Source organism: Varanus komodoensis, unplaced genomic scaffold, assembly GCF_004798865.1.
Source record: "Varanus komodoensis strain SLA01 unplaced genomic scaffold, ASM479886v1 scaffold73, whole genome shotgun sequence".
Classification (NCBI taxonomy): domain Eukaryota; kingdom Metazoa; phylum Chordata; class Lepidosauria; order Squamata; family Varanidae; genus Varanus; species Varanus komodoensis.
In genome coordinates, this window is record NW_025336386.1 from 1559547 (window position 1) to 1572178 (window position 12632).

Genomic DNA, 12632 nt, shown 5'->3' on the forward strand with positions numbered 1-12632 from the left:
TTTGTTTCGGTTTGGTGCTTTTAACCTGTTAAGGAAAACCCTTGCTCTCTTTTTAGTGTTCTTCTCACAGCTTGGAAAAGCAATACGCAATGCCAAAAGCCACGGGCCCCTGCAAGCCCTGCTTGATTCCTCACACCCACAATACCTGCTTAGTTTTGTCCAGGTAACTGTGGTAAGAGATCAAAGCCGTCAACACTGGAACCACAGCCAGATGCAAATCATTACGAGACAGTCCTTCGGGTATGCCCCGCAAGCGTTCCGTCATCTTTTTGTCTGTAAGCTAGCAGAACATACGCCCAAGGTTACGGTGCATAGAAACGACTAATGAAATGACCATCTTAGCTGCCCTCTTCTGCCCCATTTCCCCATTCTGTGGGGTGAAGCAACCCGCCCTGTGAAAAACTTCGCTCCTCTAGACCAAAATATTGCCAAAGCTAGAACGGCTGCACCGGAATTCTACGCTAGCTCATGTGCTTTCCCACCAGTCCTGCTGACAGAGCAGGGGCTCGCGCTCAAGGCCAAACTGAGGGTTTGGACCAGAGCCGACAGTGCAGCAGGCGAGAGGCGCTGCTCCACCAGGCACGGGGCAGAATCGCTTCACACACTGTGCAATTGATTAAGAGGCTTGCCTGGCCACCTGCAAAGCCCTTCAGCGTCAACAAGTGGGGCTGGGCTGGCGTTCGACCGGTTTGCACAGGCGAGTTCCACAACAGAGGTGCAGCCCCAGCCCCTCCTTACGCAGCACCACAACTGGGCAGTGGGGATGGAGATGTGGAGGTGCGGCTGAGCCGAAGCCGGGGCCCCGTGGAGCAGGCAAGCTCTCACCATGGCACAGAGGGCAGACGACAGCTGATCCATGTTGCAGGGGGACGTCAAGTAAAGCACTTTGCACTGCAGAGACTTGGGCAGCTTATTCAGAACCAGCTTCAGCACCTTCCAGTCCGTCTCCTCAGAAAGACAAGGAAGACATGATCAGATCCCAGATCACACGCTTCCCACCAATAAAGTGCCAGGCTCGCTCCTCAGAACATCCAGAGAGCAGGGCTGCGAGAGGGCTGCACTTGAGTTTCTCTGTCAGTCTCCACCTGAGACCGAGTCCTTTGAGTTGGGTTCATCACCTACTTGTTTCAAGCACTGCAGGAGGACTCCAAAGAGCAAAGAGTAAGGCAGGTGGCCTGCGCGGATGGCCGGGGTCTGCGAGGGCGCACTCGGACTTCCAGAGGGAGGGGACAGGGTACCAGGTTTTTTTTCAGGTTCCCTATGAAAAAGGAAGAAAAGCATCAGAATGCACCGTGAGAGTGCAGCACACAGCTCAAAGCAGCCTTTTCCAAGTGGCAGGCAGGCAGGCTTCCCTCAAGCACTTTCCCAGAGAGCCTGAGGTAAAAAACTGGAGCTATGGCCAAACGCTTTGGCCACTACAAAGAAGAAACCTACACAAAGCTGCAGAGGCAGTAGGGGCTGAATCTCACAAGGCCATCTTTGGTGGGCAGGCCTAGTCGGTGGAGAGTGTCGGCCCGCAGCGAGAGCAAGAAATCAAAAACCTGAAGGAGAAAACCAAGAAATCATCAACACTGGATTTCCAAAGCAAGCCAAGGCCAGGCAGGCTACATGCAAACATTTTCTTCAAACAAACCAAGTGATCTTGCAACGAATGGACTCCATGATGCTTTTAAAGAGAAGGGAGTTCCAAGAGAACTACGGCACTGTAGGTTGAGAACACCCCTTCGACTTTCTTTCACCCATCCATGTAGGAGGAGCCAAGGGAGCTGGTGGGGAAGGAGCTATCTAAGCTCCCTCTGCAGCCAACACAGAAGGAAGATTTCTGGGAAAGTTCAATTCAGAGCCTACCCCCCTTGCTGCAGGGACCTCCCAGGTCCCGTGGTGACTTGCAGGACTTGCCCTTGAGACTACCCACAGTTGATCAACCCCAGAATTGCTCCTTCTGGCCCACTTGAAGCTAGTTTGCTAATCAGGATACCCCGGGGCAAGCTGTCAAAAGCTTTGTGGAAGCCAAGAGATATTATGTCTGCAAGGAAGATCACTCAGTCAAAAAGAACCAAAATCAGATTACTCTGGCAATATTTGTCCTTGACAGATCTATGTTGGCTTCTAGTAATCACTGCATTTTTAGGTGTCTGCAGCTTAACTGCTTTACATTCTGCTCCCGTCTGACTGACAGACACTCCAGTGAAATTTCTAAAAATGCTCCCTCCACTTTGGGGCAGGAGTCACTCATCAGTGCATAACCTCTCCCATCAGAGTGAAAGGTATTTTGTGATGGGGAAGACGGAAGACGGATAGAAGGACGCCTTAACAGACAGGACTGTGGTAGGATTCCACGGGATTGGAGCAAAAACCACAGCCTGCAAGTACTGAGCAGGTTTGGCTTCCCCAAAAGATCAACCCTCATGTAAAAGAAAGCACACATGTAACCGGCAGCGTCTCGTTCCAACCAGCACAGAGGAACACTTGGGAGTGCGGGGGCCTCTTCCCAGTACTGGCAAAAGGAGAAAAACACGTGAGCAGCAGCATCGGCCAGTGAAGCCACACCAAGCGCCATCGGCAGCCAGTTCTCCCCTTCCTTGGCCCTCTCCCGAGTGCTTCCTACCCCAGGATGGAGCAGCAGGATGCCTTCTCACCTGCAGCCGGATGCTGCTGGCAACTGGGAGGCTGTACTTGTACTTGTAGTGCAGCTGAACGTGCAGGACCAGCATCTCATAGACACGGGTGGCGTGGCTCGCAGGCAAGCTGTACAGCTTCGTCTGAAAGGAAGAGCAGCAGCGTTTGCCAAGATTCCGGAATGGTGAGCTCTCTATACAAGCACAGAATCAAAGAAGAGTGGAGTTGGAAGGGGCCAGAAGGCCATTAGGTACAACCCCCTGCTCAGTGCAGTACTCCAACTTAAACCATCCCATTCAGATGACTGTCCAGATGCTTTTTGAATGGAAGGAATGGAAACACCTCTTTCTTTACACTGAAAAGTCAGAGGGAAACCACCAGATGAAAACAGTCTGGCTGCACAATGTGGCATCTACCTGGAGGATAACCAGTAAGCCCAGAACTGCAGTCTTCACATCCTCTAAAGAGGCAGAGAAGGAGAGTAGGTCTCGCTCCTCCAGTTCAGCAGGTGGCGACAGGGAGTGCGAAGCAACCTGTTCAAGACAACAGCAAACAGTCATGATGACAAGGGTTACAAAGCATTAGGCACGTAAGAATAAGTCCAGTGCTAATAAGCTGAAGCTTCACCCAGCAAGGGGCAGAGTACTGCAAAAAGTATGGATGTGCAAAGCAATGGCTTATTTTCCTTTATGTTCTTTTATTTTAAAACATTTCTTCATCACCTTTCAGAGCAGAAGCCCTTCCAAGGAGGCTAACAACAATAAAGCTGAACCATTACATTTTTCCTATTTTTAATATCTTAAGTGCAAGGAAAACAGCAAGTAAAGCAGCAACAAAGGGATCTGACCCTTGGTGGGATTTTACTCCAGAGGAATATTCTCTTGCTGATACTGAAGTGCAGGCAGGCAGATATAGGAGCAGAGAGTAAATTGATCCCAAACTATTTATGGCACTAAAGGTGAGAAACAGTACCTTAAAATGGTCTCGGTAGCTACTGCACTAGGTACCTTGTAGGAATTATATGACTTTATCCCCTTTCCCCTAACAGCCTCAGGCAAGAGCAAAAGATGTCACATACCAGGCCAGTGAGGGCGAACCTTGTAGAGACCCAGTGCCCAAACTGCAACCCAAAACCTACTTATTTATCGCAAAGTGCCAACACTATAATAAAACCTGAAAACTGAGGTTTTAGTTTAAAAACAACAACTCACAGCCAGTCCAAGCAAATGCATCCATCCATCCATCCATCCATCGATCCTTGGCAGCGCACATACCGGCCATGCAAAAGCTCGGACCAGTTGTGGCTAACGAGTCGCGGCTCGTGATGTCATTGCATGGAGCCGCTACTCCTTTCCAAGCATGAGTGTGGCCCCTCTGTGCGCTGTTATCTGATGCTTGGCTGCTGGGGCGATGCTGGGGTGACTTGGCTCGCGTGCCAACAGAGGGTTCTGCGTGCCCACTGTGGCACGCATGCCATAGGTTCACCACCACTGCACTAGGCAAAGATCATTAAACGACTACCAAAACGACATTCTGGTTCTCCCTTCATGAAATATGCCCAGCCTTGCAAACTCAAACCAGCAGGTTACAGTAGCAGAGCTTCCTGAGTATATGACACAGACCCCCTGCCCCAAGCGGTATTTCCCCCTGGAGCTGCTGGGAATCTGGTGAAAGCTGGGAGGCCTCACCTTCTCTATGATATCCAGCAGGCTGTTGAAGTGATGGGTGTTGCAGCCCTCAGCCAGGTCCACCAGCAACTGGGTGGCCAGTTTGCGAACTTGGTGATCTTTGTCTTCCGGGATGTGGGCCAGTTGGGAGATGACCACTAGATTGATCAACTCCTCCTACAACATGACAAGGTCCTTGTCAGCTGGCTACAGGCACCAGCTTAACCGGCTGGCAAAGCAAACAAGAGACTTCTCAGACCGCGTGATGCAAACTGGGCACTCTCGGCATACTTCTGCCTCCACAGAGCGCTGGGCAAAGCGGCTCACCGGGAAAGCAGCTGGCAGCACCCTTCTCATGTGCCAGGAGCAGCCACCGTCGGGCAGCTTTTGGGTCACTGCAGCTGGTATGAAAGGAGGCTGGCAGTTGCCCAGCTGGGGGTCCACAAGCATTCACAGACTGCATTTCGGCTCGGCTTGGCTCAACTTGGAAGACAGGGCCAAGCACAAGAGAAGGTCCATGAATGCAGGGAGGGACAGAGGCTGGTGAGGTTTGTCCCTACTCTAGTCACCATTTTGATTACATTTTTATAGAAGTTTTTATCCATGAGTGATGAATTTCTGAAAGTATGTACACATCTTGCTACACCAACTGAATTTACAGAATAAAAGGAAAACCCACCTCATAAAATTGTCTGTTTACACTCAGGACAAATGACAGGACATACAAAACTTTATTGCGAACAGCACTTCGACTCTCATTTCTAAGGGGAAAAAGCAGGCAATAATATGTTTTAGAGTCCAAACCTTACTTTGGAATGTATTATACAAACAAAATCTCAAAAATGTTAAGTTCATATGAACAACTTTTCTCAATACAAAATTTGTAAAAAGGTTTGTGGAACCTGGAAGGGATGGAATTCCAGGAAAAGGTACACACATGTTCACAGAATCTTACCAGCGAAAGATACCTAGCTCAACCACCTGACAATGAGGAAACCTACTTCTGCTGCAACCTCGCCTGGTCTGTGCTTGGGAGCTCTCCTGGAGTTGTCACGGGGAACTCAGGGGCACAGAATGCATTTTACTAGCCCTCTCTGTCCAGAAACAACCTGGGTTCACCAATCCATGCTTGCATCTTCCCTTCCCTCAGCTGTCTGTGGACAGGTGGAAGATGAAAGTGTCACAAGGATGCACTAGGAACTCATTATCCATTTCATGTTAGTTTTAGTTTGACTTCCGACAAATACCAGGTAAATGAAGCTTCCTATCCCTGCTCTCTCCTCCTCCCCTGAAAACATGTGACTGGATCCAGACAGGCTTCCTCCGAGCCCTACCACCACAAATCAACGAGTGCGAAGTTTATTTATCGATTTATATCCTGCCTTTTTCCTACAAAGGGCTCAAGGCAGCTTACATCTCCTCCTCCATCTTATCCCCACAACAACCACCCTGTGAGGTAGGTTGGGCTGAGAGTCTGTGACTGGCCCAAAGTCATGACGCCAGTCCTCAGTGGCGAGTGGACAGGCAGAGTTATGAAGGAGGAGCCACAGGACCCTACCTGAAGAACCTCTCCATCAGCCCCTGCAGGTTGGGGATCCAGCCATCCTTCGCAGGGTGAATGGACTGAGCTCGGTAGGTTATCAGGTTCAGAACTGAAGGCTCCTTTTAAGCAAAACAAAGAGTAAGATCCAGGCTTTAAAAACATCCAACAGGAAGGAAGATCGCAAACTGAGTGCAGTAAAGGTTGGCCCATAAGAGGGAATGACGGGCATCTGTGATCAATTGACAGGAACATGTCCCCAAGATACTTTTGTGTCACAATGGATTCTTTGGTTTGTATTTCATTTGGTTTGGATAAATATATTTGGATTTTAAATGTCTCTCTCTCTCTCTCTCTCTCTCTCTCTCTCTCTCTAATAACTGTGATTAAAACAAACTTGAGAAAAGTACTGGTATTTATCTTTTTTATATTAATCTCTGAAATTAATATGTTTGCAGGCTCTCTTGATCCACGAGCACAGCTGGTACAAGTTGCAGCCACTGCCAGGGGATGCTTCCCAGGACAAATACAAGGTAAAGCTTTTAATTTTAGACCTTTCTGTGTGCAGGCACACATTGGTGAAATACCCATTTTTATAGATACCATCCGTGCAAATACCAAGACCCAAACCAACCCCCCCACTATGAAAGTGTAAATTACCACCATCAAAAATTGCAGAAATCCACATATGGACCCCTGGTACAAACCTAACAAACTCCAGAGGGCCAATCTGGAAAAATCCATCAGGCTTTCACCCCACAAATGGAATTTCTGTATATCCCTGAAAAAATATTAGGAGATTTCTCTGGTTCTCCCAAGCCTTACTGGTCTCTGATTAGCACATCTTTCCACAAGCTCAAAGTATCTCTCCTTAGAACCATGGAAGTCATTCTGATCACACAGCTCCTCCACAGTGGTCAGCAGGTCATGGACAATGGTTTTCAACTCCTGGCTTTCCAAGGTCTGGAAGACAGAAACGGTACTGGGCTCAGAACCAGGCCACCCCTGACAGCTCCCAGTACCCCTGTCTGCCCTCCTCTTCACAGCAGTAATCTGGAACTGTTACCCTGAACCTTCTCATCCAGGTAACTCATCCATTACTGTCTTTCAATCAGGATTCTACAGTATATGTTTCTAAGTCCTGCTCACAGAACAGGATCCCCTCTGGAAAAGATATACAGCTGATCAAATTTCATGGCATTTCTCTGGTGGAAGTGTTTTGTTCCATATCAACAGAAGAACAGGATCAGGTTCTTCCTACGTATGAGACGTTACAAGCTAAATTCTGACAGCAAGAAAGACAAAGAGTGGCGAGAAAGGGGGAGGATTTATTTCAGGATCATTTTCCTTGAAGCCACAGAAGATGCAAATGCAGGCGTTTGGTGAGAAGAAATGATATACAACCATTTTACAATCCTGACATTGGACCAAGGCCTGTTCCACTCCCAAGGTAGCAATCAGAGAAAGGCTTTGCATTTACCTGAAGCTGCTGAAGCAAGCTCTCGATAATATCCAGGAGAATGTCCCAGGTGACTGCCTGGAGGTCCTTTCCATACTTTTTGATCAACCTCGTTATGGAGAGGACAATTTCATAAGATACAATGGCATTTGGGCACGTCATGGCCTAGCAGGGAAAAACACTGTGAGCAGCTGGCATGCCAATGCCTGTCTAAGCTAAGAGGATCCTATTCACTACTTGCGCTTGGCGAGAGATACTTCAAGAAAAAAAAATATTCAGGAGAGGAATTTATGCAGGTGACTCCTGCGGTACTGTACATATCAGGCACTGCACAAAACTCAAGCAGTCAAGTCAACCAACAGGCAGGCAATCCAATGAGCATACGCCACGCCGTGCCAACCCACAGCAAAGAACAGCAACTGCGCTCCCAGTGCACACTTTACCAGAGAAGAATAAACGAAAGGATTTTAAAGCAAGAAGTCAGAAAAAAATGCTTCCAGAGATGCTTCAAATGCACAAGTGAAGGTCAGAGCAAGCCGACTACTAACACCAACTAAGCCAGGAGCTTCCGAGTCCTGAGACAGAACCGGGCAGACAGGGAGGTAGACGGGGTGATGCAGGTGGGCCCTGCTGGGTGGCACTGCTGCCACAGGCAAAGTGATGGGCGATACCCGCACGTTTCTCAGTTGCCTGCCACAGACCGATGCAACCCCACTCCAGCCACTGCGAGGCTTTACAATTGGTGCAAGCGCAACCTTTTCGGCCTCTTAGGTGGTGTGACTGCAATCAGTGGCCCAGGGACTCTGTTCCCCATTCTGGGTGCCCAAGGCCTGTGTATTACACTTCTACCCCATCCTTCCCCCAAGGAGCTCAGCACAGAGCTGCCCTTTATCCTAAACCCCTCCCTGTGAGGCAGGCCAATGCACTGAACTTCAAAGGATTTGAAGCTGGGCCTCCACCAACCATCCCCTACAACCACCGTGGCACAAGGGGGCATTCTGGGACTCATATTTACCTTCAGGAAGGAGGGCAGCACTGACGTGGGTGAATTTTTGAGCGCCTGCAGCCTGTGAGCGCCCCACAAGGCCATCCCCACAAAGAACACGGCCCCTCTCAGCAACACCGCGTCTGACACGTAGGTCCTGAAAATTGCAGCGGCAGTGAGTTAAGATCGCACTGCTGCCCTTCTGCATATGTGAGCATCAGTGGTGGCTCTCAGGCCTGGGCTGCGAGGACTTTCTTCAGTCAAAGCAGTGCAGAGATGGCCTTCGCCTTCGTGCAGCTCGAGCACTGCTCCCCTTCCGCGCAGCCCTCCTGCAGCGCACACCTGGGTCTCTGCAGCCAGTGTCTGCCGCATCCCTGGAGTTTCACCAGCAACAGCACGGGCAGCACCTGCACGCCTCTCCACTGGGGAAGAAGCCCAGCAGGCGGCTGCTGCAGCAGACACAGCCAGGCCTTCTCCAGCGAACCACCGCTGAGCACTGGACCCGAAGCATTAGTTGCAGTGCCAGCTGCACGAAGTGATGCTTGAACATCCTTCGCTTTAAGGCTCCTGGCTCGAAGCGCCCCACAGCCCTGCACAGTCGTGCCAGCCCCACCTCCTGTGGGCGTCAGGCGACACCCAAGCCATGCTGACACCAGGGAGCCCTCGCCCCAGAGCAGTTTTTCCCTGGTCTTGCCATCGCTCCTCTCACTGCTGCTGCTTGTTCTTATCCAGGGCAAAAAAAGACGGCATTTTAGCACACCTGTCCTCCATGATCCGGCACATGTTGTAAATGGCACTGTGTCCCAGGTGAGTTCCCAACAGGTTCCGCATGAGCTGTAAGGTGAACAGACACACAGTGTTAAGCGTTGAGAGGCTTCCTGAGAAATTGGCACAAAAGTACTCGAAATACTGCAACAAGGAAAGATGTAAACTGAACGTATGGCGTCTGGTGGTAAACCACCCGATGAAAACTAAGGCAGCGTTCACCTAAGGCAGCTTTCTCAACATGTTTTAAACCATTCCATAGATTCTGTCTCTGGAAGCATCTCTGATTTAAGAATTGGAAGCAGCAGACCTGAGACCCGAGAGAAAGGCTGTCAGCCAGAGTCGACAGAGCTGAGCTGCAAGAACAAATGGTCACACTGGCAACAGGGCACCCTCTTAAGATCCACCAGACCGGCATTTTCCTCCCCAAGCGTTTGCTTTCCGAGGTACGTATGCTTCCTCCTACTTACAACTCACCTTCCAGCAAGGCTCACAGAGTTCCTTCACATTGATGGTCCAGCACAAGGTGATAATAAAGACCGGGAGGGTTTCGGAAGGCAGGCAGTTGTAGCACACCACGGCATCCAGGACCTGCAGGGAAACCTTGGAAGGACAGAGGGAAGGGAAAGGTGATTCCTTTGCAATGGCAGCCTTTGTGACTTTTGTTACTGCTGCCACAAAACCTCTCGATGTTCATACAGAGCAAGCTTAGCCAAAGAGATAGCTTCCTGCCCCAAGGAGGCGTTAACCTACATTCTGACAAACACAATTTGAGGTAGGGGTGGGAGAGGCAGCCACGGCCCGCTTAGAACTTTTTCTTGCATGAGTCACATCCCCAGTGGCGCTGGGTGCCCCCTCTCCACTGTTCATCCTGCCCCCAGACCACCAAAGACGTCTGTGTGAAGAAGCAGCTGCTTGGGGCTGAAGGGCTTTGCAAAAGAACTGCAAACAGGAGAAAGAGAGCAATGACACCCTGGAGGATTCCAGAGGTGTTTCCTGGCATGAGAGAAGCAAGGAAGATCGTTTTTTTAAGAAAGCAACTCCATCACTCAGACTAACATTTACTTTCATTAATAATGACACTTTTTTAGCATCCACAGTATTTATGTAATTACTGACCTCAATGTCAACCGCAGATGACGTCTGAACGCACAGGAGGCAAATCATGCTACAAAAAAGGAATCCTGGTTAGTGTTTTATTTTTTAATGATCTTTTATTTAGTTTCTTTAAACCTAATGGCATAATGTCTAAGTCTAAGAGCTCAAGCCACATGAAAAACATACTTGTTTCACAGTTATTTGATTAGGTGAATTCTTTATTTTCAATGTTTTAATTTTTATGTTATTATTGCTGCTACCAATGTTATTTTTTAATTCTGGACTTTGACATGTACTAAATTTAAATGTTTCTTGACTTATTTCTCGAGTTTATATATATATTCTAGTATTTTATTATTTCTATTTTGCTTATTTTGGTTTTATTTTGATAGCTTACTTGTGATTTTGCTGTTATTGGTCTTTGTAATTGTGCATGATGATATTGTTTATTGTATTGTTTTTACGATGGATTTTAATACGATGCAAGACACCCAGCGAGCCGATGGCTAGTGGGGTGGCATGTAAATCCAACCAAGCCAATAGCTGGGAGCCATTTCACTCAGGCCCAGATCTGTGAGCAGTACTCATCCTAGCTCAGACCTCTGAAAACGAGCTGCTCTGGCCAAGCCCTCCTCCACGCATTTAGTTACTCCGCTGCTGCTCGCCAGCATGTGGAACATCGCGGTGCTTAAGCGACGCGCGCTGAAACCCCATGCCCCCATCCCTGTCTATGCTGCCCACAGGCATCAAAACATGCTAGTTATAGGAAAGCCAGACAGCTAATGTAAGATGGAACTGGAATTCTTGAGAACCAAGAAGAGATCTAGAACATAGACTTACTGGACCATATTCGCAATATATTCATCCAGGTAGCAGCTGTTGAACTTGACCAAGTTGACCAGCACCTGCAGGAACTCTGAAGTTAAACCGACTTCCATCCATTGGCGGACAAATTCAGCTGAGGGAAAATGCGGGGAGAGGTGCTCAGTGAGAGGTGCTAGATGGGAGACTCCCTTTGGCCACAGGCTGGACTGGTTCTAGGAAAGCATCTCACTGGGCCAGCCCTGCTGCTAACGCAGGGTCCCGGCAGGCTTGTCCATGCACAGAGAGAACGAGATCTGCGTTTCTCCTTGCAAGGCAAGTGAGCCAAGCCACATGAGCAGATGAGGAGGGCTCCTCAAGGTAGCAGTTAAGGAACTTCGGGGAGGAAGAGAGGCTCTCCGGAGGCAATGTGGGTCAGATTGAAAGACTGGTGGGATAAATTTGGCTCTTGGGCTGCAAGTTGCCCATCCCTTCACCACTAAAGGCAATATTCCATCACGGATTTGAGATATTGTGGGCTTCAAGCACTCCCCTCTCTGTGCCAGAATTCATTATTGTTAAATTATTGCTTAAAAGGAAGCATACCTAATTCCTCTTCCAAGTATGTTATATATCTTCCATTATCTGTAAGTGCCTTGAACACTTCAAGTCGTTCGTGCAGGTCTTCATTAGAAGGATAATCTTTAATCACTTTAAAGAAGTGAGCTCGGAGGATTCCTAGTCTCTCACCCTTGAAGAAAAACGTTGGATTTCTTGAAACATTATGCCTGATTTTTTTTTAAAGCAATGCTTCCTAGCAGCACACGTTAGCCCCATCTGGATTTTAGACCTCAGATGTGTGCCAAGCCTTACCTGTCCTTGGATAATTGCCTTCAGCAGGTAGAGCACGGCGTGCCTGGCCTCCGTTGGCCGATCTGGCTGCAGCAGATCTCCTACCACCTTCCAGATAGCTTCCACTGCATGCTAAGAGTACAGAAAACGCAGTTACCCGCAGGTGTCCCTTCCTGACTATAAGTAAGAAATACCTTTTCCAGGCACAGTTAGAACTGGCTGGGAACCCTTGATCACCACCAGCCACCACCACTTACGTACCGGCTATCAACAGATCAACAGTATTTCTCTGCTATCTAATCAGCTGGGCAAGCTTGATTCCATCTTAGAACTGTCTGATACTAGCCTCTATCCAGTTTCTTCTCCCTTACTTTTGTCCTAATAAAACAGATTTCCCTTCCCACCTGAAAACTCCTCATGCAGCAACAACTCACTGGAAATTTCAGAAAAGGGGCAAATTAGTCCTACTTCAGGGCACTTTTTTTCCTGTCCTGGCAGAGGGTGCCAGTGTACCACTTTGCCGTAGGTAAGCCCACATTACAGACTTGGAAATTATCTCCATTCTTACACTGATGTCCTATTTTTACAATTTTACTCCAATGCTCATGCACAGGCTGGTCATTTTGAGGAGAAAATGAAGGACAATCTCTTCACAGAAAAGATTTTTGGTCAGACAGATGTGTCTTCCCATTAATTAATTCAAGCCCTCACCCATAGCTTGCTCCAGCCCCCTCCTATACTTGGGTAGAGAATTCCAAAATCATTTCTCCATTTCGCAGCCTGGCCTCCCCATCACCACCTTCCCCAGCCAGCCGTCCAGGGCCAGGTACACCCCTAGCGCATGAG

General features: G+C 48.7%; 1 protein-coding gene across 8 annotated transcripts in view; it reads right to left on the reverse strand.

The window, feature by feature from the left end:
* Window positions 1-12632, reverse strand: part of TSC2 (TSC complex subunit 2) — a 38214-nt gene that overhangs the window by 22050 nt on the left and 3532 nt on the right. For 7 of the 8 annotated variants that reach the window (XR_006416854.1, XM_044452605.1, XM_044452604.1 and 4 more), the window contains 18 exons: window positions 11808-11918; window positions 11541-11685; window positions 10974-11091; window positions 10155-10203; window positions 9513-9638; window positions 9031-9104; window positions 8301-8427; window positions 7307-7450; window positions 6652-6789; window positions 5845-5948; window positions 4966-5047; window positions 4308-4463; window positions 3036-3152; window positions 2640-2762; window positions 1435-1541; window positions 1123-1258; window positions 826-948; window positions 146-280 (listed from right to left, as the gene is read on the reverse strand). Coding sequence is in view for 7 of the 8 variants with exons in the window: in XM_044452605.1 (XP_044308540.1) it covers window positions 146-280; window positions 826-948; window positions 1123-1258; window positions 1435-1541; window positions 2640-2762; window positions 3036-3152; window positions 4308-4463; window positions 4966-5047; window positions 5845-5948; window positions 6652-6789; window positions 7307-7450; window positions 8301-8427; window positions 9031-9104; window positions 9513-9638; window positions 10155-10203; window positions 10974-11091; window positions 11541-11685; window positions 11808-11918 (2115 nt within the window). In the remaining variant the exon portion in view is untranslated. The remainder of the gene's footprint in view (window positions 1-145; window positions 281-825; window positions 949-1122; window positions 1259-1434; window positions 1542-2639; window positions 2763-3035; window positions 3153-4307; window positions 4464-4965; window positions 5048-5844; window positions 5949-6651; window positions 6790-7306; window positions 7451-8300; window positions 8428-9030; window positions 9105-9512; window positions 9639-10154; window positions 10204-10973; window positions 11092-11540; window positions 11686-11807; window positions 11919-12632) is intronic. The other variant, XM_044452606.1, reaches the window with a different exon arrangement.